Source organism: Convolutriloba macropyga, chromosome 14 (genome assembly GCF_964194025.1).
Source record: "Convolutriloba macropyga chromosome 14, txConMacr16.3, whole genome shotgun sequence".
In the NCBI taxonomy this organism is placed as follows: domain Eukaryota; kingdom Metazoa; phylum Xenacoelomorpha; order Acoela; family Convolutidae; genus Convolutriloba; species Convolutriloba macropyga.
In genome coordinates, this window is record NC_134481.1 from 34169810 (window position 1) to 34195650 (window position 25841).

The 25841-nt window shown below is 36.5% G+C and overlaps 1 protein-coding gene across 1 annotated transcript in view; it reads left to right on the forward strand.

Moving 5' to 3' along the window:
* Window positions 1-2780: 2780 nt before the first annotated feature.
* The window catches only part of LOC142353180 (uncharacterized), a 63761-nt gene continuing 40700 nt past the window's right edge, over window positions 2781-25841 (forward strand). The window contains exon 1 of the mRNA XM_075405399.1: window positions 2781-2903. Within this exon, the coding sequence (XP_075261514.1) occupies window positions 2864-2903 (40 nt within the window). The 5' untranslated portion in view covers window positions 2781-2863. The remainder of the gene's footprint in view (window positions 2904-25841) is intronic.

A 25841-nucleotide genomic window follows, 5' to 3' on the forward strand; every position in this document is an offset into this window, starting at 1 on the left:
TCGTTCTTATCCGGTATCGATTGCATGAACGGTGTGTACTAGATCTTGTTTTGAGTTTAGTTGCTTTTATTGTTTTTTTCATGAAAATTTTGAATCTTAACAACTTGGCAAAATTAAAAGGATAAAACAACTTTACCATCTTTTCTCTAAGCAACTAACACAAGTTTTCAAAACTTCAAAATTTCACATTTTTTCACGCCCTATGGAAAATCAATCGTTCAGAGCAAAAATAAGGCTTTTAAAGCAAAAATTGTTCTGTTTTAAAGTTTTTGGTTTTATAGGGCATATAGCCTTCATGTTGTCAATTTCAGTCGAAATATGTACAAGATCTGTGCATCAATGTAGTCTCTGTAGTTGGATTTGGATCTGGTCCCATTAGACTCAGTGGAGGAGTGACGAACAAGAATTACGTCATTCCTGTGGGACAATTGAACGACGCTGTCATTGTAATTCCATTCGAAACATTGGAGCAATATCTGACTTTTGATTGGTTCAAGAAAAATGTTATTTGCAAGGAGCAGTCATGGATTTGCCAACAATTTCCAGTTTTACTCCATTCTGATCTTCTATGAAAACTGAATAACAAACAATTTGGAAATTATTTGTTCAAATGTGTGTAAAACTAGTATAGAGTATCAAAGACCACGGTCTGCTGACGCCTTTTCCTATCATATAAAAAAGCAGAATTTAAAAGCTATGTTACAAACTGTGTTCCTATATACATAAACTACTAAAACGAAGCACCCACTTCGTTTACTTAACTCCTCCCCCATTGCCTTTGAAACTAAAGTCCCCGATTTAAAAGGTATGGAACAAAAGAAATATTCGACTTTCAAATTTAAAATTTCTGAGAGAGAGAGAGAGAGGAAATAATGAAACTAACAAAAATAATTGAAGAAAATGGAACAAAAAACACAACGTTACAATTGGTGGCGTCTTATACCCATTTGAAGGTGCATTGCGGTCCCTAGCATCAAGCGCCCTCGTGAAAAGAAACTTCGATTTGTGTGAAGAATTAGCCTCGACGAATTGCGACGTATGAAAGGGATTCGGGAGGAATTTTCGAAACACTTTCGTTTTAGCTATCGAAAGAAATTGTCTCAATACACGGAAAGGTTTTCTATGGCTTTTGGAAGCTGATTGTTGAAATGCCATTTTAATATGTTTTCTTAAAACCCATCTAAATGGGTGGAAAACAATTTTATTATTCTAAAAGCGAGCACAACATCGGAAACTATATCAATACACCAATGTGTTATGACAAGACTTTGGCTCGATTTTTTCACCGTTCGTCGAATTTGACTGAAACTAAACATTCTGTCCTCCACTTCGACCCGATCTTGAATTTTGCTTTCCATTTTGGCTCAACTAAACACAATGACCTTGCTGCTTTACGAAGTACATTTTGTAAAATATGCGAAAACAAAATTTTTAACCATATTTTACTTTGCCTATCTTATTATATTGTACGAGAGAAACGTATTTACAAACTTCGAGGAAGAAAAGGTAGTGCCCTAAATGGAAATTTTAGTCCAAGCTTTTCGCTTTTAAACTCAAAGTTGAAAAAAGATGTACTTTCGGCCGCAAAATAGGTTCTGCGGAAAAGCATTCCACAAAGAATTGTGTGGCAGACTAATTGCATCATAATCCCTCAATTTAGTAATCTTAAAAGATTAAATCGTAAAAGGATTAAAATTTGTGAAATTCTTTTACCGCCGAAAGTAACTATAGTAACTATACTCACATCATTTGGAAGCTTTTTTCATTTTAGGCTATTCAATTGCCGTTTGGAAACTACTTACATCTAATTTAAGCCGTTTCCACATAGGGCGTCAGAGGAGGATGGGACGTGCGAGCCACATTTTTTGTAACTAGTTTTTGGTTTGGTATCGGTAGATGCTAGTAATGACAAACTAATTTCTAGAGGTTTTTTTGTAATTCCATAATCCTTCTGTGACAAGAATACAAGCCACAGAAAAAATAGCCCTAACTAGAACTTCAATGTGAGGAGAAATGTTTAAACTTGTAAATCACAAGAGGCAAAGAAAATGGAGGAACGAGCACAAAAATACGCTTTCTATGTTTGTTGGCCAATCAAAATCCCTTTGTAGTTCATGGCTCAAAATTCATTCAGGAAAAAAAAGCAGTATTGAAAATACCTTTATGAAAAGAGTTTGCTTCGACTTACTTCCACCTATGGGAACAATTAATCTCAACGCATTGAGACTCAGGAGGGAACTTTGTGTTGACTAATCGAAGTACACATTTCCTTGAACTATGAAAAGAAAATAGCGCGATTAATAGGAATGTCTTTTATCTAATAACTGCATTCGACCATGTAATTAAAATCAATTTTTGCATGCTCGCCTAGGCTTTAATAGTCTTTTTTTATGAATTCGGGGCATAGGCTAGGCCAGCGCTTTTTCTTTTACCCGCCATTGTTTTCACTTTCCAGTAACCCAATAAGATGTAACAATAAAAAGCACCAATGATCACAAATGACTCAGGATTTTCAGTTATTTTGGGCAAAAAAATGTTATTGATTTTGCATAGACCCATCGTGACAAAAATATGGCTTGGTCAGACTCGTTTAGACAATGATCAGCCATAATCATACTAAGCTTGTTTTCTTTTTATATGCGTTGAATATAATTCTGTTCGAAAGAGCGGTCACAAATCCAAAAAGAGTTTTGGAGGAAGAATACATTTTTAAATAAAGGTCAGAACAAAGATTTGTCAAACAAACATAAATTGAACTTAATTGGCCATAGTCGATTGAGTGTTCGAATGAGGTGATTGCATTGATTGGCGTTTACTTGTATTTGTTGGAACAAAGAAGTTATAGCTCGCAATTACTTTTCAAATGCTGTCAAACCGACGCAGTTTTCTTCTCATTTTAACAGGTTTGTCATAATGCACACCAGAAATTCAAGCGAACTATCTTTATCAAGTTAGAGCTTAAGTTTGTAAAAGTTTCAGCTCTGAGGGAAATAGCAACATTAGAAAAATTGACAAAAATATAAATTGACAAAAATATAAATAAAGGTAAAAATTAAACTGCAATAAATTGATCATAAAAGAAACATACTAATCACAAAACACCATAAATGGAATTTATGGAAAAAAATAGCCATAAAATGGTCCAAAAAATTTTGATCATTAAAACAAAATTGGTTTTGCAGAACGCCGTCTATGCGCATGAAATCTCGAAACACAAAACTTTTACCAAAACGTAACTCTCATGAAACTGTATGAAAAAAATATTGCTGTTTTATTATTAAAACGCAATAAAATATTACTGTTTTATTTCGTTTTATGGTAAAATACCATAAAACGCAATAAAATATTACTGTTTTATTGCGTTTTATGGTAAAATATTTCGTAAACTGAAAAAACCATCAAAGCTGTCACCATTTATGTTTAAATAGCGATGCAGTTCAAAGCGCAGTTTTGGAGGTGCTCAAATAGTAACCAAAACTTGTAACCAAAACTTGGATACACGAAAAAGCCTACAATAATCGAAAAAAAATATAACAGTACAGTTCAAACAAGGAGGCTCGATAAAGTCCAATGGCACATATTGTTCCATCCCCAATTATCCACAATCTTGTCTCAATTATCTACCAATTGAAGCGCAGAGATAGAGTGCCTTTAAATAAACACTACACTGACCTTTTCCGTATATCAAGTGGACTTTGTTTCATTTCAATTAGGTTTTAAATTCTCAATTTTCACGTATAAGTGAGTGGTTATAAGTAAAAAATGTAACATCAGATAGAGGTTACCCTCAAAACAAGTCCAAAAGGAGTTTAACTGAGCCATGTAATTAAGAGATAAGTCAAAATTGAGCTAATTAATGTTTACCCCTAGAAATTATCAGACGATTCTATTAAATTGGTTATTAATTCATATAAGCACACATACGCGAAAACAAAACTTTACTGCTAAAATTAAAAAAAAACAGAGTACAACCAAACATCATTTAAACAATACAAAAAAAACTGAAAAAAGCAGACGTTTAAATAGACAACAGCTATTCAAGTGAGATTATTTGTCTAGTCGACGAAATATTAATGGAGTGCAAATTTTCACAGAAATCTGCTTTTTGCGGAAATTTTACAAACAGTTCTTTGTCACATGGCAATTCAGATTCAGATATGCCTCATTAACTGTCAATGAAGACTTTAATGAATGAGATAGAATGGCAAAATAACAAAAAAACAACATAAAACGGACAGAGTTAAAAAACACTTGTTTTCGGTCAGGGCATTAAAACAAAAAAGATGAAATCCAGCTTTTTAAAAATTTCTGTAGTTCAACTTTTGCAGTTTTTGGGAGGGATTATGCATCACTTTGACGGTAGCAAGCCTAAAATACTCAAATCAAAACTCAAATCTTTACAAAAAAATTACTAAATTTGGGAGGTCCAGACCCAAATTGGTTTATGATCAGACCCACTCGAGCGCACACCCGTGTGTTCCCAGACCGAAATTACAGGGTCCGGATGGAAGTTCGAGCGCACTACAGTCTGGACGATGGTCTGGAGATGGTCTGATCAGAGGTAATTTTGGTCTGAAGAGTCTGATCATAGGCAGATTCGAGCGCACTTGTGTCTGATCAGAGGCGACTTCGAGCGCAATTGGGTCTGATCATAACCTCTTCGAGCACACTTGGGTCTTATCAGAAAATTTTTCGAACACAATTGGGTCTGATCAGGGACAATTTCGAGCGCCTTATTTTTTGATTTTTTTGTGTTATTTTTTACTGAGTGATATTTTCTTAGATGAATTAAATACTGCAAACATCAGTTTTTATGAAATGAAAATATTATAGCAAAATTGAACGGTTTGATCATAAGTAAAATCTTTCTGTGATCAGACTATCTCGAGCGTACTTGAGTCTGATCATAACCTCTTCGAGCGCACTTGAGTCTGATCATAGTCTGAATTTGAGTCTGGACCATGGTCTGAAGATGGTCTGATCAGAACGCCTTCGGTCTGAAAAGTCTGATCAGAGACCCTTTGTGTCTGGAAAGTCTGATCAGAGGTACCTTAGGTCTGGAAAGTCTGATCAGGGTTAATTTCCGTCTGGAAAATCTGATCATAGATAATTTTGGTCTGGAAAGTCTGATCAGGCGAAAATTCGGGTCTGGACCTCAACCTGGGACGGACAGAACACTAAGATCTGAAATACCTTGCTAGGACTACAACGAGATTTTTCAGCATGGGGTGGAATTATTCATAAAAATTGGAAAGAATCCACAATTTTTTTTTTCGACAAAAGCTAGGGTCAAAGTCAACAAACTCATTAGTTTCGTACAGTCCAATTCGGACGGAAAAACAGCTATGCAATATTATTGCAATTACAATGTTTTTGTTAGACTCAAGGGATCCTATTTTAAATTGTGATGCACTTTGACAGAGTCAAAGGACAGAGGTGTAAACAAAAGAGGGTTAATACCAGTGGAGTCAATTTCATTTATTTCACCAGAGACCAATCCCGGTGCAACGATTCCTACTAATCTCACTAGGATTCCTGATTATCTTACTAAAACCCGCTTTTCCGTAATTTCCTGCTCGGAAAAAAATTTTCACCCGGTTTTCCGTAGTTTTGTGCTCGGAAAAAATTTTTACCCGCTTTTCCGCAATTTCTTGCTCGGAAAAAAACTTTCGCCTGCTTTTCTCGCAAATCCTAGTAGGAAATCTTACAATTTCTTTTTTTCCTGAATTTCCTGCTAGGAAAGTTTTCTCGCTTGTTTCACTTCGTTTTTTAATAGGATATGGGATATTTCCGAGTCGGAATTTTACCTCAACCAAGATAAAACTTGTAAACACTAAAAAAGTTCAGGTAACTAGAAGTTCAGGTGAAGTTCAGGTGTAAAAGCACCTGAACTGTATTTCAGGTAAAATTTCACCTGAACAAGTTCATATGCGGTTACCACCTTTTTTGTATTCAGCAGTGAAACGACAAAAATTTGCAGTAAACTGAAACGCAGTACAAATACAAACTTTATAAACGGTAACGACATATGTTCCTCATTTAGCTTCCATTTTTCTAAAGACTTTAAGGATCAGATTGATATTCTTTTGAAGTCGAACTAATTCCATTTTCCATTATAAGCACTGCTTCAAAACTCTGTAAGTCGCCTTTTTAGGTGAGTAAGTTGAAAGTTTTAGAGACATGTTTCCGAAACTGCGCTCTCTACAATTTTAAGAGGACAAAACAAACATTTATGAAACTATTTCCTGCGTTTCGCAAAGTTACGGTTAAGTTTAATATAAAAATTTCCCACTCTTCAGCCCTACTGATGTTTCTTCATTAAACAAGTAAAATAAGGAACCATTTGGGATGTTTATAGTGAATATCAATAATGAGGTTTCCAAAAAAACAGTTTGAAGAAACTTTAGTTTTTTAAAATCATAACAACAGGGAACGCAGTGGTTTTAAAGTGGATCAACTTGAATCCAACCTGTCTTCCTGATATAGTAAATCAAAAACTGCATTGCTTGCAGAAAATACATCTCTGTAGAACTGTATTACACAGACATAGAAACGGTAACGACATATGTTCCTCATTTAGCTTCCATTTCTTAAAAGGATTTCCTGCCGTAGATTAAGTTTCGCAAAGTAACGGTTAATTTTAATATAAATTCTCCCACTCTTCAGCTTTACTCATTATGCTAAATTGAACACGTCATTTGGCAACGATTAGGGGATTCTGAAGTGAATATCAATACTGACGTTTCAAACAAACGGTTTAAAAAAACTTAAATTTTTCAAAATCATACTAACAGGAAACGCAGTGGTTTTAATGTGGATCAACTTGAATCCAACCTCCGTTCCTTATATATTAAATCAAAATTAGTATTCCTGCATAAAACAGGTGTCTGTAGAACTGGATCACACAAATATAGAAACGGTAACGACATATGGTCCTCATTTAGCTTTCATTTCTTTAAAGTCTTTTAGAATCAGATTGATATTCCTTTTAATTCGAACTATTTTCATTTTCCAACCTTAGCACTGCTTCAAAACCCTGTCCGTGGAAGTGAAGTTAGTCTTCTAATTTTAGGTTCATGTTTCCGAAAAATAGTTCTCTACAAATTTTAAAGGACAAAACAAATATTTATGAAACTATTTCCTGCGTTTATTAAGTTTCGCAAAGTAACGGTTAATTTTAATATAAAGGTCTCCCACTCTTCAGCCCTACTGATGTTTTCAGATTAAACAGGTAATTTGGGAACCATTAGGGGATTCTGAAGTGAATATCAATACTGACGTTTCAAGCAAACGGATTAAATAAACTTAATTTTTAAAATCATATTAACAGGAAACGCATTGGTTTTAAAGTGGATCAACTTGAATCCAATCTCTCTTCCTTATATAGTAAATCAAAAATTACTTTTCTTGCAGAGAATAGATCTCTGGAAAACTGGATTACACAAATTTAGAAACGGTAACGACATATGGTCTTCATTTAGCTTCCATTTCTTTAAACGATTTCCTGCCATTAATTAAGCTTCGCAAAGTAACGGTTAATTTTAATATAAAGGTCTCCAATTCTTCACACCTACTGATGTTTCTAGATTGAACAAGTAAATTGAGAACCATTAGGGGTTTCGGAAGTTAATTTCAATACTGAGGTTTCAAACAAACGGATTAAAGAAAATTTAATTTTTTAAAATTATAACAACAGGAAACGCAGTGGTTTTAAAGTGGATCAACTTGAATCCAATCTCTCTTCCTTATATATTACATCAAAAGATAGTTTTCCTGAATAAAATAGACCTCTGGAAAACAGGATTACACAAGTATAGAAACTGTAACGACATATGGTCCTCATTCAGCTTCCATTTCTTTAAAGTCTTTCAGAATCAGATTGATTTTCTTTTTTAATTCGAACTAATACCATTTTCTACATGAACACTGCTTCAAAATCCCGGTCCTTCAGAAACTAGAATCTGTTTGTTATTTTAGGTACATGTTTCCGAAACAGGGCACTCTACAAATTATAGAAGACAAAACAAACATTTATGGAACTCTTTCCTGCCGTTTATTAAGTTTCGCAAAGTTTCGGTTAAGTTTAATAAAAAAATTTCCCATACTTTAGCCCTACTGATAATTCTGGATTAAACAAGTAATTTAGGAGTCATTGGGAGTTTCTGAAGTGAATATCAATACTGAAGTTTCAGAAAAAACGGTTTAAAGGACTTTAATTTCTTCAAATGATAACAACAGGAAATGCAGTGGTTTTAATGTGGATCAACTTGATTGCAATCTGTCTTCCTTGTGTATTAAATCAAAAACTATTCTTTCTGCATAATATAGATCTCTGGAAAACTGAATTACACTAATAAAGAAGCAGTAACGACATAGGGTCCTCATGTTGCTTCCATTTTTTAAAGTCTTTCAGATTCAGATTGATAGAGGTACAATTAGTTGTTTTGTTGATAAGTAGGCAAGTGTTTTGCAGAATTCTACCAACATGGGCTCATTGTGTTGGTATTGTAATCGTCGGGCTCATCCGAGAAATTTTTTACCCAAATTCGGCTTGGTAAAAAAAGTTATGGAGTGGTAAATTTGAAACAAATCACCATTTTAGGTGATATTGGAGTCCCCAAAATTGGATACTCCATAAGACCTTAATATCCCTACATATATCAGTTCCTTGGATTCCTCTGATAGTGGTGAGTATCCCCATATATATTTTTCAATTGGTTTTATGGAGTTGAGTGGGCCAATTTCTGCTCTGTAAGCACCGAACCTCGATTATCGGCCATTTTCGGCTATTTCGGCGATGACATAGTTGCAATTTTTTGTGTCAAGATTAAGTATTATAGTGTTTTGGATTGCTCATTAGATGAGGAGTATCCCTAAATACATATTGTACTACTTTTTCAGAAGTTTTGATGGTTTATTTCAGCGAAACTTGAAATTTGGTAATCAAAATAGTTCATTCGACCAAATGAATGAGTCAAGTGTTGTTTTCTTGCAATTGAACAAGTTTTTGGGCGTGCTTTTTGTGTTTTCTCGGTAGTATTTAGATTCTTGAAGCTATTTGTAGCAATTAATGGGGTTAACTCGACAATTTTTCTTTTTTCACGATTTCATCAAACTTCTGTGGATGTTGTTTTATGTCAAAACACACAAAACATCATAACCTTCATGGTGAGGTGGGAAATTTTTTCCCACCTCCTCATGAAGGTTTTTCCAGACCCAGAACGTCGAAGTTGACCAGAATCACACCCAGAAATACGCCGGCAACTCTGTTTCACGTTGTTTTACGTCAGTTCCGGAGATTTTGGGCTTCGGTTTTAGCCCAAAAAATGGGGTACAAGACAGTGTTTTGTTAATATCTGCTAAAGTACTGGACCAAATAAAACGGGAGTGTCGCCTTTTGTCGGCACTGAACCCCTCTTGCTTGCAGTTGGTTTCTCAAATCGGTCTCATCAGAAAGTTATTAATGTTTAAAGTTGAAAAAAGTCGAATTTTTAGGCTATTCTGGGTGACCCAAATTTCGGTACAACATAACAGCTGATTTGCGGAGTAAATGTTAGTGTTTTAGAATCCCCAGTTAATGGGGAGTATCCCCATATATATTTTCTATAGCGTTTTACGGAATTGTGATAGTCAAATTTGGCTCTGAAGTCACGTCACCTCGCTTTTTGGGTCATTTGGCAGGGTACCTACTTTTTGCTATAACTTCTTCTAGAGTGGACCGATTGTGCTCATTTTCTGATATGATGCGTATCTTAAGCAGTGCTACAAGTGTACTAAGGGCGTTCGTTTTTGTTCCGCCGTTTTAGAGAAATTGGCCAGTAAACTTGCCCTCCGTTTTAGCCCCAGAAGCGGTTGACACCACCTGGCACCAGTTTTGAAGCTTTGAATTTTGTTACTTCAGGTAACAAAATTAGTGTTCTGAATAGCCCGTCTAACGTAGATTCCGAATATGTATACTTTATATAGCGTTTTCAGAGGTTTAGGTGTTCAATTTTAGCTCTGAAGGGGAGGTACCTCTCCTCTATGGTGATTTGATACGGTACCTTATTTTTGCTATAACTCCTTGAAGAATACACCAATTGGGCTCATTTTTTGATATGATGCGTATCTCAAGCCGTGCTAGAAACTGTATAAAAGGGCGTTTTTTTTTGTTCAGCCGTTTTTGAGAAATTGGCCAGGACACATACCCCTATTTTGACAAATTGGTGTCCGGTACCTTTGGTGTATCTACATGTTACGCCATCAAAACTCGTTGTCTTAGACTCCATAGTTAGTTCGTTAGATTGTTCCGATAATGGGGATTGTCCCCGTATATCTTTTACAGGTGGTTATAACGAGTGGTTATTGGTTATAGTAGAGAAACAGGACCCGAAATGGGTCATTTTGGTCATTTGGTACGATACCTTGATGTTGGAATATCTCCTCGTAGAGTGAATCGATTTTTGATCTGATTTTTGATTTGAACTCAGCTTGAGCAGTACTTGAATCCCTGTAAATGGCGTTTTGTTTCTTTCAGCCGTTTTCGAGAAATTGGCCTCGACACATACGGTCATTTTGCCCTTTTAGTGACTGGTACGTTTCACGTTTTTACATGTGAAATGTTGAAATTAATGACTTTCACTGCAAGAATAGGCTCGTTGAACTCCATTTGTAATGGGGAATCTCCGAGATCTAGGGGGTCAATTTTCACTCTGCAGGTGACCCCCCCCCCCCCCCCCCAACCCCCATGAATATATGCCCAAAATCATGAAATTTCCTTGGGAAAGTAGGAAAATTGTTGTTTTTGGGGTCTCAGTATAAGCACTGTAGTCCCCATGTATTGTGGGTAAACTCTACTCCAATTTTCACTCATATTGGTTGAGGGGTTGATCTTCTCTCCTCTTATTACTTATGTATACTATTATTCTAAGGTGAGGGCGTCTCGCCCCATGGGGTGCACCTCCCCCCACCCTGTCCCGTTGAGACGCCGGTTAGTCGGCTCCCCCTTCTGGGTTTTGGTGCACCTCATGATGGGGACGTACGTGCGGTGCGGGCGAATTTTGCGGGCGTCTTTCGTTGCGTTTCGTTGCGTTTCGGTGTGTTTCTCTGTATTTATGTTTCTTTTCATGTAAGATTAATGCTCTTTTTTAGAGCATTTGTTTGTTTGTTTCGTGCAGCAACAGCTGTCTTCAACCCTCAAACGGTGAGTTCGCACGTTGTGCTCTCTTTGCTTTTCAGCGCTCACAGTGATGGCCTGAGCTTCTTTTTTGTGCTTGCTCTGAGCCTCCTGTGATGAAGCGCTGCAATTGTTTGAGTCCTGTGAGCACTCATCGAGTGCCTTGTTTTTTTGTAGCAGTGCTGCGGTGCAGCGCTTTTTCTTGGGCAACACAGTGACGGCTTGAGCAATGCGTGTCTCTGTTTTTTCTTTTGCTCAAGACCGCCTGTGACCAAGCCCGGCAATTATTTAGGTCGTGTGTGTCAGCACTCACCGAGTGCTCTTCAGCCTCCTGTGGTGAGGCAAAGCAATTATTTGAGTCCAGTATGCAACCACTGATTGGGCTGTGTCTGCGTTGTACATAGCTGATTTTCGATCTAGGTGGTCTACAAAAAACGTAATTAACACGTTGTCAGATTTCGCTCTCAAAATACGATCTTTATACAGTTTAACAAAAAGTGTTTTTCAATATAGTGAAGGACTTATTCAAATCAATTGAGGGCCTATGTAGGAGTGGGAAAGTCCTAATAGGTTCTAAAGCCGAAAGAATTATCGTTCTAGGTTGTCTGAGATAGAAGAACTTAACACGTTGTCAGATTTCGCACACAAAATACGATCTTTATACAGTTTAACAAAAATTGTTTTTCAATATAGTGAAGGACTTATTCAAATCAATTGAGGGCCTTAGTAGGAGTGGGAAAGTCCAAATAGGTTCTAAAGCCGAAAGAATAATCGTTCTAGGTTGTCTGAGATAGAAGTACTTAACGCGTTGTCAGATTTCGCGCTCAAAATACTATCTTTATACAGTTTAACAAAAAGTGTTTTTCAATATAGTGAAGGACTTATTCAAATCAAATGAGGGCCTAAGTAGGAGTGGGAAAGTCCTAATAGGTTCTAAAGCCGAAAGAATTATCGTTCTAGGTTGTCTGAGATAGAAGAACCTAACACGTTGTCAGATTTCGCACACAAAATACGATCTTTATACAGTTTAACAAAAATTGTTTTTCAATATAGTGAAGGACTTATTCAAATCAATTGTGGGCCTAAGTAGGAGTGGGAAAATCCAAATAGGTTCTAAAGCCGAAAGAATTATCGTTCTAAGTTGTCTGAGATAGAAGTACTTAACGCGTTGTCAGATTTCGCTCTCAAAATACTATCTTAAATACAGTTTGACAAAAAGTGTTTTTCAATATAGTGAAGGACTTATTCAAATCAATTGAGGGCCTAAGTAGGAGTGGGAAAATCCAAATAGGTTCTAAAGCCGAAAGAATTAACTTTCTAGGTTGTCTGAGATAGAAGTACTTAACATGTTGTCAGACTTCGCACACAAAACACGATATTTATACAGTTTAACAAAAAGTGTTTTTCAATATAGTGAAGGACTTATTCAAATCAATTGAGGGCCTAAGTAGGAGTGGGAAAGTCCAAAGAGGTTCTAAAGCCGAAAGAATTATCGTTCTAGGTTGTCTGAGATAGAAGAACTTAACACGTTGTCAGATTTCGCTCTCAAAATACGATCTTTATACAGTTTAACAAAAAGTGTTTTTCAATATATTGAAGGACTTATTCAAATCAAATGAGGGCCTAAGTAGGAGTGGGAAAGTCCAAATAGATTTTGAAGCCGAAAGAATTATCATTCTAGGTTGTCTGAGATAGAAGAACTTAACACGTTGTCAGATTTCGCTCTCAAAGTACGATCTTTATACAGTTTAACAAAAAGTGTTTTTCAATATAGTGAAGGACTTATTCAAATCAATTGAGGGCCTAAGTAGGAGTGGGAAAGTCCAAATAGGTTCTAAAGCCGAAAAAATTATCGTTCTAGGTTGTCTGAGATAGAAGTACTTAACACGTTGTCAGATTTCGCACACAAAATACGATCTTTATACAGTTTAAGAAAAAGTGTTTTTCAATATAGTGAAGGACTTATTCAAATCAATTGAGGGCCTAAGTAGGAGTGGGAAAGTCCAAATAGGTTCTAAAGCCGAAAGAATTATCTTTCTAGTTTGTCTGAGATAGAAGTACTTAACACGTTGTCAGATTTCGCACACAAAATGCGATCTTTATACAGTTTAACAAAAAGTGTTTTTCAATATAGTGGAGGACTTATTCAAATCAATTGAGGGCCTAAGTAGGAGTGGGAAAGTCCAAATAGGTTCTAAAGGCGAAAGAATTATCTTTCTAGGTTGTCTGAGATAGAAGAACTTAACACGTTGTCAGATTTCGCTCTCAAAGTACGATCTTTATACAGTTTAACAAAAAGTGTTTTTCAATATAGTGAAGGACTTATTCAAACCAATTGAGGGCCTAAGTAGGATTGAGAAAGTCCAAATAGGTTCTAAAGCCGAAAGAATTATCGTTCTAGGTTGTCTGAGATAGAAGAACTTAACACGTTGTCAGATTTCGCTCTCAAAATACGATCTTTATACAGTTTAACAAAAAGTGTTTTTCAATATAGTGAAGGACTTATTCAAATCAATTGAGGGCCTAAGTAGGAGTGGGAAAGTCCAAACAGGTTCTAAAGCCCAAGGGATTATCGTTCCAGGTTGTCTGAGATAGAAGTACTTAACACGTTGTCAGATTTCGCACACAAAATACGATCTTTATACAGTTTAACAAAAATTGTTTTTCAATATAGTGAAGGACTTATTCAAATCAATTGAGGGCCTAAGTAGGAGTGAGAAAGTCCAATTGGGTTCTAAAGGCGAAAGAATTATCGTTCTAGGTTGTCTGAGATAGAAGTACTTAACACGTTGTCAGATTTCGCGCTCAAAATACTATCTTTATACAGTTTAACAAAAAGTGTTTTTCAATATAGTGAAGGACTTATTCAAATCAATTGAGGGCCTAAGTAGGAGTGGGGAAGTCCAAATAGGTTCTAAAGCTGAAAGAATTATCTTTCTAGGTTGTCTGAGATAGAATTACTTAACACGTTGTCAGATTTCGCACACAAAATACGATCTTTATACAGTTTAACAAAAATTGTTTTTCAATATAGTGAAGGACTTATTCAAATCAATTGAGGGCCTAAGAAGGAGTGGGAAAGTCCAAATAGGTTCTAAAGCCGAAAGAATTATCGTTCTAGGTTGTCTGAGATAGAAGTACTTAACACGTTGTCAGATTTCGCACACAAAATATGATCTTTATACAGTTTAACAAAAATTGTTTTTCAATATAGTGAAGGACTTATTCAAATCAATTGAGGGCCTAAGTAGGAGTGGGAAAGTCCAAATAGGTTCTAAAGCCGAAAGAATTATCGTTCTAGGTTGTCTGAGATAGAAGAACTTAACACGTTGTCAGATTTCGCTCTCAAAATACGATCTTTATACAGTTTAACAAAAAGTGTTTTTCAATATATTGAAGGACTTATTCAAATCAATTGAGGGCCTAAGTAGGAGTGGGAAAGTCCAAATAGGTTCTAAAGCCCAAGGGATTATCATTCTAGGTTTTCTGAGATAGAAGTACTTAACACGTTGTCAGATTTCGCACACAAAATACGATCTTTATACAGTTTAACAAAAATTGTTTTTCAATATAGTGAAGGACTTATTCAAATCAATTGAGGGCCTAAGTAGGAGTGAGAAAGTCCAAATAGGTTCTAAAGCCGAAAAAATTATCGTTCTAGGTTGTCTGAGATAGTAGTACTTAACACGTTGTCAGATTTCGCGCTCAAAATACGATCTTTATACAGTTTAACAAAAAGTGTTTTTCAATATAGTGAAGGACTTATTCAAATCAATTGAGGGCCTAAGTAGGAGTGGGAAAGTCCAAATAGGTTCTAAGGCCGAAAGAATTATCTTTCTAGGTTGTCTGAGATAGAAGTACTTAACACGTTGTCAGATTTCGCACACAAAATACGATCTTTATACAGTTTAACAAAAATTGTTTTTCAATATAGCGAAGGACTTATTCAAATCAATTGAGGGCCTAAGTAGGAGTGGGAAAGTCCAAACAGGTTCTAAAGCCGAAAGAATTATCGTTCTAGGTTGTCTGAGATAGAAGAACTTAACACGTTGTCAGATTTCGCTCTCAAAATACGATCTTTATACAGTTTAACAAAAAGTGTTTTTCAATATAGTGGAGGACTTATTCAAATCAATTGAGGGCCTAAGTAGGAGTGGGAAAGTCCAAATAGGTTCTAAAGCCCAAGGGATTATCGTTCTAGGTTGTCTGAGATAGAAGTGTTTTACACGTTGTCAGATTTCGCACAAAAAATACGATCTTTATACAGTTTAACAAAAATTGTTTTTCAATATAGTGAAGGACTTATTCAAATCAATTGAGGGCCTAAGTAGAAGTGGGAAAGTCCAAATAGGTTCTAAAGCCCAAGGGATTATCGTTCTAGGTTGTCTGAGATAGAAGTACTTAACACGTTGTCAGATTTCGCACACAAAATACGATCTTCATACAGTTTAACAAATATTGTTTTTCAATATAGTGAAGGACTTATTCAAATCAATTGAGGGCCTAAGTAGGAGTGAGAAAGTCCAAATAGGTTCTAAAGCCGAAAGAATTATCGTTCTAGGTTATCTGAGATAGAAGTACTTAACACGTTGTCAGATTTCGCACACAAAATACGATCTTTATACAGTTTAACAAAAATTGTTTTTCAATATAGTGAAGGACTTATTCAAATCAATTGAGGGCCTAAGTAGGAGTGGGAAAGTCCAAATAGGTTCTAAAGACCAAGGGATTATCGTTCTAGGTTGTCTGAGATAGAAGTACTTAACACGATGTCAGATTTTGCACACAAAACACGATCTTTATACAGTTTAACAAAAATTGTTTTTCAATATAGTGAAGGACTTATTCAAACCAATTGAGGGCCTAAGTAGGAGTGGGAAAGTCCAAATAGGTTCTAAAGCCGAAAGAATTATCGTTCTAAGTTGTCTGAATTAGAAGTACTTAACACGTTGTCAGATTTCGCTCTCAAAATACTATCTTTATACAGTTTAACAAAAAGTGTTTTTCAATATAGGGAAGGACTTATTCAAATCAATTGAGCGCCTAAGTAGGAGTGGGAAACTCCAAATAGGGTCTAAAGCAGAAGGAATTATCGTTCTAGGTTGTCTGAGATAGAAGTACTTAACACGTTGTCAGATTTCGCACACAAAATACGATCTTTATACAGTTTAACAAAAATTGTTTTTCAATATAGTGAAGGACTTATTCAAATCAATTGAGGACCTAAGTAGGAGTGAGAAAGTCCAAATAGGTTCTAAAGCCGAAATAATTATCGTTCTAGGTTGTCTGAGATAGAAGTACTTAACACGTTGTCAGATTTCGCACACAAAATACGATCTTTATACAGTTTAACAAAAATTGTTTTTCAATATAGTGAAGGACTTATTCAAATCAATTGAGGGCCTAAGTAGGAGTGGGAAAGTCCAAATAGGTTCTAATGCCCAAGGATTATCGTTCTAGGTTGTCTGAGATAGAAGCACTTAACACGTTGTCAGATTTCGCACACAAAATACGATCTTTATACAGTTTAACAAAAATTGTTTTTCAATATAGTGAAGGACTTATTCAAATCAATTGAGGGCCTAAGTAGGAGTGGGAAAGTCCAAATAGGTTCTAAGGCCGAAAGAATTATCGTTCTAGGTTGTCTGAGATAGAAGTACTTAACACGTTGTCAGATTTCGCACACAAAATACGATCTTTATACAGTTTAACAAAAATTGTTTTTCAATATAGTGAAGGACTTATTCAAATCAATTGAGGACCTAAGTAGGAGTGGGAAAGTCCAAATAGGTTTCAAAGCCCAAGGGATTCTCGTTCTAGGTTGTCTGAGATAGAAGTACTTAACACGTTGTCAGATTTCGCACACAAAATAAGATCATTATACAGTTTAACAAAAATTGTTTTTCAATATAGTGAAGGACTTATTCAAATCAATTGAGGGCCTAAGTAGGAGTGGGAAAGTCCAAATAGGTTCTAAAACCGACAGAATTATCGTTCTAGATGGTCTGAGATAGAAGAACTTAACACGTTGTCAGATTTCGCGCTCAAAATACTATCTTAATACAGTGTAACAAAAAGTGCTTTTCAATATAGTGAAGGAGTTATTCAAATCAATTGAGCGCCTAAGTAGGAGTGGAAAAGTCCAAATGGGTTCTAAAGCAGAAGGAGTTATCGTTCTAGATGGTCTGAGATCGAAGAACTTAACACGTTGTCAGATTTCGCTCTCAAAATACTATCTTTATATAGTTTAACAAAAAGTGTTTTTCATTATAGCGAAGAACTTATTCAAATCAATTGAGCGCCTAAGTAGGAGTGAGAAAGTCAAAATAGGTTTTAAAGCCCCAGGGATTATTGTTCTAGGTTGTCTGAGATAGAAGTACTTAACACGTTGTCAGATTTCGCTCTCAAAATACGATCTTTATACAGTTTAACAAAAAGTGTTTTTCAATATAGCGAAGGACTTATTCAAATCAATTGAGGGCCTAAGTAGGAGTGCGAAAGTCCAAATAGGTTCTAAAGCCCCAGGGATTATTGTTCTAGGTTGTCTGAGATAGAAGTACTTAACACGTTGTCAGATTTCGCTCTCAAAATACGATCTTTATACAGTTTAACAAAAAGTGTTTTTCAATATAGTGAAGGACTTATTCAAATCAATTGAGGGCCTATGTAGGAGTGGGAAAGTCCTAATAGGTTCTAAAGCCGAAAGAATTATCGTTCTAGGTTGTCTGAGATAGAAGAACTTAACACGTTGTCAGATTTCGCACACAAAATACGATCTTTATACAGTTTAACAAAAAGTGTTTTTCAATATAGGGAAGGACCTATTCAAATCAATTGAGGGCCTAAGTAGGAGTGGGAAAGTCAAAATAGGTTTTAAGGCAGAAGGAATTATCGTTCTAGATGGTCTGAGATCGAAGATCTTAACACGTTGTCAGATTTCGCTCTCAAAATACTATTTTTTTACAGTTTAACAAAAAGTGTTTTTCAATATAGCGAAGGACTTATTCAAATCAATTGAGGGCCTAAGTAGGAGTGGGAAAGTCCTAATAGGTTCTAAAGCCGAAAGAATTATCGTTCTAGGTTGTCTGAGATAGAAGAACTTAACACGTTGTCAGATTTCGCACACAAAATACTATCTTTATATAGTTTAACAAAAAGTGTTTTTCATTATAGCGAAGGACTTATTCAAATCAATTGAGGGCCTAAGTAGGAGTGCGAAAGTCCAAATAGGTTCTAAAGCCCCAGGGATTATTGTTCTAGGTTGACTGAGATAGAAGTACTTAACACGTTGTCAGATTTCGCTCTCAAAATACGATCTTTATACAGTTTAACAAAAAGTGTTTTTCAATATAGTGAAGGACTTATTCAAATCAATTGAGGGCCTATGTAGGAGTGGGAAAGTCCTAATAGGTTCTAAAGCCGAAAGAATTATCGTTCTAGGTTGTCTGAGATAGAAGAACTTAACACGTTGTCAGATTTCGCACACAAAATACTATCTTTATATAGTTTAACAAAAAGTGTTTTTCATTATAGCGAAGGACTTATTCAAATCAATTGAGGGCCTAAGTAGGAGTGGGAAAGTCAAAATAGGTTTTAAAGCAGAAGGAGTTATCGTTCTAGATGGTCTGAGATCGAAGAACTTAACACGTTGTCAGATTTCGCTCTCAAAATACTATCTTTATATAGTTTAACAAAAAGTGTTTTTCATTATAGCGAAGGACTTATTCAAATCAATTGAGGGCCTAAGTAGGAGTGGGAAAGTCAAAATAGGTTTTAAAGCGGAAGGAATTATCGTTCTAGATGGTCTGAGATCGAAGAACTTAACACGTTGTCAGATTTCGCTCTCAAAATACTATTTTTTTACAGTTTAACAAAAAGTGTTTTTCAATATAGCGAAGGACTTATTCAAATCAATTGAGGGCCTAAGTAGGAGTGCGAAAGTCCAAATAGGTTCTAAAGCCCCAGGGATTATTGTTCTAGGTTGTCTGAGATAGAAGTACTTAACACGTTGTCAGATTTCGCTCTCAAAATACGATCTTTATACAGTTTAACAAAAAGTGTTTTTCAATATAGTGAAGGACTTATTCAAATCAATTGAGGGCCTATGTAGGAGTGGGAAAGTCCTAATAAGTTCTAAAGCCGAAAAAATTATCGTTCTAGGTTGTCTGAGATAGAAGAACTTAACACGTTGTCAGATTTCGCACACAAAATACGATCTTTATACAGTTTAACAAAAAGTGTTTTTCAATATAGGGAAGGACTTATTCAAATCAATTGAGGGCCTAAGTAGGAGTGGGAAAGTCCAAATAGGTTCTAAAGCCCAAGGGATTATCGTTCTAGGTTGTCTGAGATAGAAGTACTTAACACGTTGTCAGATTTCTCTCTCAAAATACTATCTTTATACAGTTTAACAAAAAGTGTTCTTCAATATAGAGAAGGACTTATTCAAATCAATTGAGGGCCTAAGTAGGAGTGGGAAAGTCCAAATAGGCTCTAAAGCAGAAAGAATTATCGTTCTAGGTTGTCTGAGATCGAAGAACTTAACACGTTGTCAGATTTCGCTCTAAAAATACTATCTTTATATAGTTTAACAAAAAGTGTTTTTCATTATAGCGAAGAACTTATTCAAATCAATTGAGCGCCTAAGTAGGAGTGAGAAAGTCCAAATAGGTTTTAAAGCAGAAAGAATTATCGTTCTAGGTTGTCTGAGATCGAAGAACTTAACACGTTGTCAGATTTCGCTCTCAAAATACTATTTTTATACAGTTTAACAAAAAGTGTTTTTCAATATAGCGAAGGACCTATTCAAATCAATTGAGGGCCTAAGTAGGAGTGGGAAAGTCCAAATAGTTTCTAAAGCCCAAGGGATTATCGTTCTAGGTTGTCTGAGATAGAAGTACTTAACACGTTGTCAGATTTCGCACACAAAATACGATCTTTATAAAGTTTAACAAAAATTGTTTTTCAATATAGTGAAGGACTTATTCAAATCAATTGAGGGCCTAAGTAGGAGTGGGAAACTCCAAATAGGTTCTAAAGACCAAGGGATTATCATTCTAGGTTGTCTGAGATAGAAGTACTTAGCACGTTGTCAGATTTCGCGCTCAAAATACTATCTAGAGTTTGGTGTACTTTTTTTCCAAAATATACGTTCTTTTTTTTCAAAATATCTCTTTGAGTTAATTTTGTTTGTGCTTCTGACAATCAGGATTAATTAGTTAGCACTGGTAGATGTCTCCAATAGTAAAAAGAACCAGAGTTTTGGTGTTTCTACATTGTGAATCGCTTGTTGCGCTTAATCCGTACCATCGGTAAAGATGGGACCACACATCCCCGGGTATCAGGGGACGCCACCAAGTGTGAACTGGGACCACCACCACGGGTCAATGTGGGACCACTCAGCCCCGGGTATCAGGGGTACTAAGCTATAGGGGTTAATTTATGCTGTAAATTTTTTAGGGCCGCTCGGTGAGGTTTCTATGTACCATACCTGTTTTAGTGCATATAAAGTCAAAATTTCTGGTACATTTAGATCTGTGTTGATACACTCTATTAATCATGTTTGACTTCCATTAAACCGCGCCTGGTCGTGTTTTCTCACTACATGTAGTACTAGTAGTATCTTGTGTCATGTTCACTATTTTACCAAATTCACTTTGTTCTTTTTTTTGTTTCAAGTTGGATATGAATTTGAGTCATTTATCTATCGCTGTTTTTGGTGACTCTCATGTTACGAAACTCATCATACCTCCAAACATAGTGATTTTTGGCAGAGGAGGTGAGAAATTGGCGAATTGGAAGTCTTATGAAAGTGAACTCGTCGGATACGACGTTCTTGTTATTATGATTGGGGGAAATGATATCTCGTCAAAAGACCCTCTTGTGACCGCCCCGTCTGACTTAAAAGGGCTTATGAAAACCATGGGTGAAGTGGTCAGCTTTGTGGAGGCTAAAAATGGACTTTGTCTCATTGCTGACATTATTCCGAGACTGTCAAATGGACAAGGTATTCATTATGCCAATTCGAGACTGGCCAAAAAGTACAAACAGCGCCATATTCAGCTGGCAGGTATCATCAAGCAGGACGATTTGTGCGATGGAGTTCACCTGAAGTGTTACAGGAACTTAAGCAAGTTGTTGCTTAAGAAAATTTCAACGCTGTCATCGAAAAAATTTTAATCCTTTAACTTGATAGAACTCTTCCTGTTCAGTTTATTTCATAACTTGATTTCTTCATTTAGTATCCCGACCATTGCCATTGTTTTTGTTGCTTTTGAGATCAAACTAATACCCCTTGAATCGCAAAAAACTGAAAACTTTTTGTTAAGTTTTTGATTTTGAAAGCACTTTTCAGTTTATAAATGGTGCGTAAACCTATAATATTAATATTTGTTATTTTGAAGCTTTGTTAATCTTTGTGATTTGATCGAGGAGCTAATAAAATTTCCAGTGTTTCCGTCTTTAAGACCCCGCTAAGAGGTATAAGTTAAGTTATTTTAGGCAGATTTTTTTCTCTTAGGCTGATTTTTGATCGCCCTCGCCTACGGACGTGCTTTTTTTTGGTGCTGTTTTTCTCAAAAAAGTAGGCTCTGCTTCAATCACGATTTTGAAATTATTGAACAGCCAATTTGAGGCTGAATGAAGAGCCAATTGTGTGGCTCATTGAACAGCCAATTGGGTGGCTGCCTGATTTGATTAGTTTTTTTATTGAATAGCCAAGTTGTGGCTGAAGCAAGAGCCGATTGTGTGGCTCCTTGAACAGCCAATTGCGTGGCTGTCTGAAATGCTTAAGATGTTTATTGAACAGCCAAGTCGTGGTTGAAGGAAGAGCCGATTTTGTGGCTCCTTGAACAGCCAATTGTGTGACTGAAAGAGATGCTTAATGTGTAATTATTGACCAGCCAATTTGTGGCTGAATGAAGAGCCAATTGTGTGGCTCATTGAGCAGCCAATTGCGTGGCTGACTGAAATGCTTAACATATTTATTGAACAGCCAGGTTGTGGCTGAAGGAAGAGCCGATTGTGTGGCTCATTGAACAGCCAATTGCGTGGCTGACTGAAATGCTTAATTATTAATTACTGAACAGCCAATTTGAGGCTGACTGAAGAGCCAATTGTGTGGCTCATTGATCAGCCAATTGCGTGGCTGACTGAAGTTCTTAATGTATAATTATTGACCAGCCAATTTGTGGCTGAAGGAAGAGCCAATTGTGTGGCTCATTGATCAGCCAATTGCGTGGCTGACTGAAATGCTTAATGTATAATTATTGACCAGCCAATTTGTGGCTAAAGTAAGAGCCGATTGTGTGGCTCATTGAGCAGCCAATTGCGTGGCTGACTCAAATGCTTAATGTATAATAATTGAACAGCCAATTTGTGGCTGAAGGAAGAGCCGATTGTGTGGCTCATTGAACAGCCAATTTCGTGGCTGACTGAAATGCCTTCTGTGTAATCATTGACCAGCCAATTTGTGGCTGAAGGAAGAGCCGATTGTGTGACTCATTGAGCAGCCAACTGCGTGGCTGACTAAAATGCATAATATGTTTATTGAACAGCCAAGTTGTGGTTGAAGGAAGAGCCGATTTTGTGGCTCCTTGGACAGCCAATTGCGTGGCTGACTGAAATGCATAATGTGTAATTATTGACCAGCCAATTTGTGGCTGAAGGAAGGGCCAATTGTGTGGCTCATTGATTAGCCAATTGCGTGGCTGACTGAAATGCTTAATATATTTATTGAACAGCCAAGTTTTGGCTGAAGGAAGAGCCGATTGTGTGGCTCATTGAACAGCCAATTGCGTGGCTGACTGAAATGCTTAATGTATAATTACTGAACAGAAAATTTGAGGCTGACTGAAGAGCCAATTGTGTGGCTCATTGATCAGCCAATTGCGTGGCTGACTGAAAGGCTTAATGCATAATTATTGACCAGCCAATTTGTGGCTGAAGGAAGAGCCAATTGCGTGGCTCATTGAGCAGCCAATTGCTTGGCTGACCGAAATGCTTAATATATTTTTTGAACAGCCAAGTTGTCTAGAATATTCTATTTCTCTAGATTTTTCAAGAATATTCTATTTTTTTGAAAAAGTTCTGACAAAACTTCTGTGCATATTGATGTTTTTATGCTATTATACTCTTTTGTCTGTTGCTCCATTTATCTTCTTCTGTACCGTTTTAGTTGTAAAATGTCAAAACTATTCTCAAAAGTCGTTTCTAAACTCCCAGCTGAGGCGAATGTGAAATCGAGAAGAAAAACTGATGAAAACATTTTAGAGAACAATAGAGCGAAGACCTTTCATTTCTACTTCCCTACCACTGGGAAACATCATTCCATAGGACTGAAGGACAGGTGCTGGCCAGAAGACTTAAGCTTGGCAGATTGGTTGAAGTTTGCGGCTTCAGGAGAGTCAAACAAGAAAAAGCCTTTGCGGTTTAGTTAGGGGACATTTGAAACTAAATTTATTGGAGTTACGGAAACTGAAGATGCAGAAACTAGGGTTCTGACGCAAGTTGAGAACAAAATTGATGCCGCGTCAGGTTCTCAAATTGTGGATTTAACATTCTCGGAGATTCAAGTGAGCACTCCTGATAAGTTTGATGGACAAAAATCAATTTCCCAATCAGCGTCAAGTAAACATAAGGATATTGAATCTTTTTTCACATCAAAGAGAAAGCGAAGGGCTTCAAGTCAACCGGCGCCAAAAGTGGTGCGGTTGGAGAGTGATGAATCTTTTGATCTATCAGACAACGATGAACCGGGTCTGTCTGAGAAGGAAAAAGAAGATGAACCGCAGGAAGATGAACCGCAGAACGATGAACGGCAGGAAGATGAACCGAAGGAAGATGAATTGAATGATAAGGAAAATGAGCCAACTGTTGAATGCCATTCGGGCCAGTCTAGCGCTACGGATAATGACGGTAGTTTAGTGGTGATGCTTCGAAATGTCTGCGAGACTCTAAAATTAGTTACCGAAGCTTTAAGCATTCAAAGGCGGGACTCGAGAAACATTAGAAAGCTCCTCAGTTCGGGAGCTCCAATAGAGTCGGCCTCTGAAACTCCGGGTGCGACTGAAGCCGAAAGGATTGTGGTTGATGGTGTGATTCTCAACTAGCTACGTGGTAGTTCACCCGGAAAGTACGGCATTAATTTGTTCAAACATCTGTTCACGCTAGATTAGCGAATCAAGGGTATTGCACAACCCGAAAAAGCCACGAAAGCTGCGCTAGATCCTCAAAAATTGGCACAAATTCAGAAAATGGTGGAAAACAGGTTTCCTGGTCAGTGGTCTCTGGCAAGAAAAACTATAAACGATTGCGCCTGCGACTCCAAAAAAGTGAAAAAACGAATATTAGCTAATGAGAAACGAGATTCGCAAACTGGTAATGCTGATCTGATTGCAAATGAGATGGATGAAACTCTCCTTAACCTGGAAGTGTCGGAAGCGACATCTGAGAACAATACGAATGATGATTAAGTATCGATCATTGTTTCGGAAAGTTGTACTAATAACGTTTTTCTAGCTGAATTGTACTTTTTTCCAATGATACTCAGCGTCATTCCCGGCATAACTGTGAAACAAAAAATTTTTGCTTTATTTCGTCATTTGTTCACGTGTTGCTTTCTGCTTTAACTCTCAACCCTATCTTTAGTTTCGTGATCGTCTGTATTGCGCAATCAATAATATGAAGTAACCTTTCCACAAGGCGTTTCAACTGACATTATCTTTAATCTGTTTTGTAACTTCTCGCCAACTGTTAAAAATCTTCAAATCTATCCCCCAGTTGAAATGTGTTCTTACGTAATTGCTTTCCATATTTTATGCTGGTATCAATTTGGATAGGTGCCGTATAATTAATGTAAAACTGTTTGTTTTGTTGCCAATGAAACTCAACCTTTAGCTAAAACTTTTCTGCTTTCTTGTTCATTAATATATTTGCGTAATGGTGACTTATGTTTTTCGTTTCTTTCTTTATCGCAAAACTATCTTTAGTTTGTTAATGGTCTTTTTTCTGCAACCCTTATTATTGAAGAATCATTCGACGAGGTATCATTTAACAGTAACTTTTGTCTGTTGCATTTTTTTTAGCGGAACGTTGAATTTATTATTACTTTTTGAAATTCAGTTACTGATCAAGATATGGTTAAGGCACATAACTTTTTGCGCTATATTCTAGAGTTGAAAATGAGTCAAAGTCTTGAAAAAGTTTGTAAAGATCTGGAAATTGCATCCAAAGAGCTAAAGCTTTCCCTGCAGAAAACCAGAGCTGAAAGTAAGAGACTCCAAAAAAGTGTCAGAAGGTACAACGATAAAGTCGCCCGTGGCAATAAATTAAATCTTGAGAAGCAGGACACCTCAACTCCAGGGAAAGATTTGAAATTGACTGCTAGAGGAGACAATGGGCTAAAATTTAAAACTGGTTCAACTCCTGGGGCGTACGGAGTCAGGTTGGCGTGCGAATTTTTCACCGAAGAAGAGTTACGAGACGGTATTATCAGTCCGCAAAAAGTTTCAAACCGAGCGCCGTTGAGCAGCGACAAAGTAATAGTGATCAAAAACTTAGTGGAAGAAAGGTTCAGCGGAAAATGGGAGGAGGCAAGAAGGGCTATTAATCAAAAGGGAAGAGATCTGAAAAAAATTCTCAAACGTCGAAGGACTACAATGTGTGGAAAACGCAATATAATGGATAA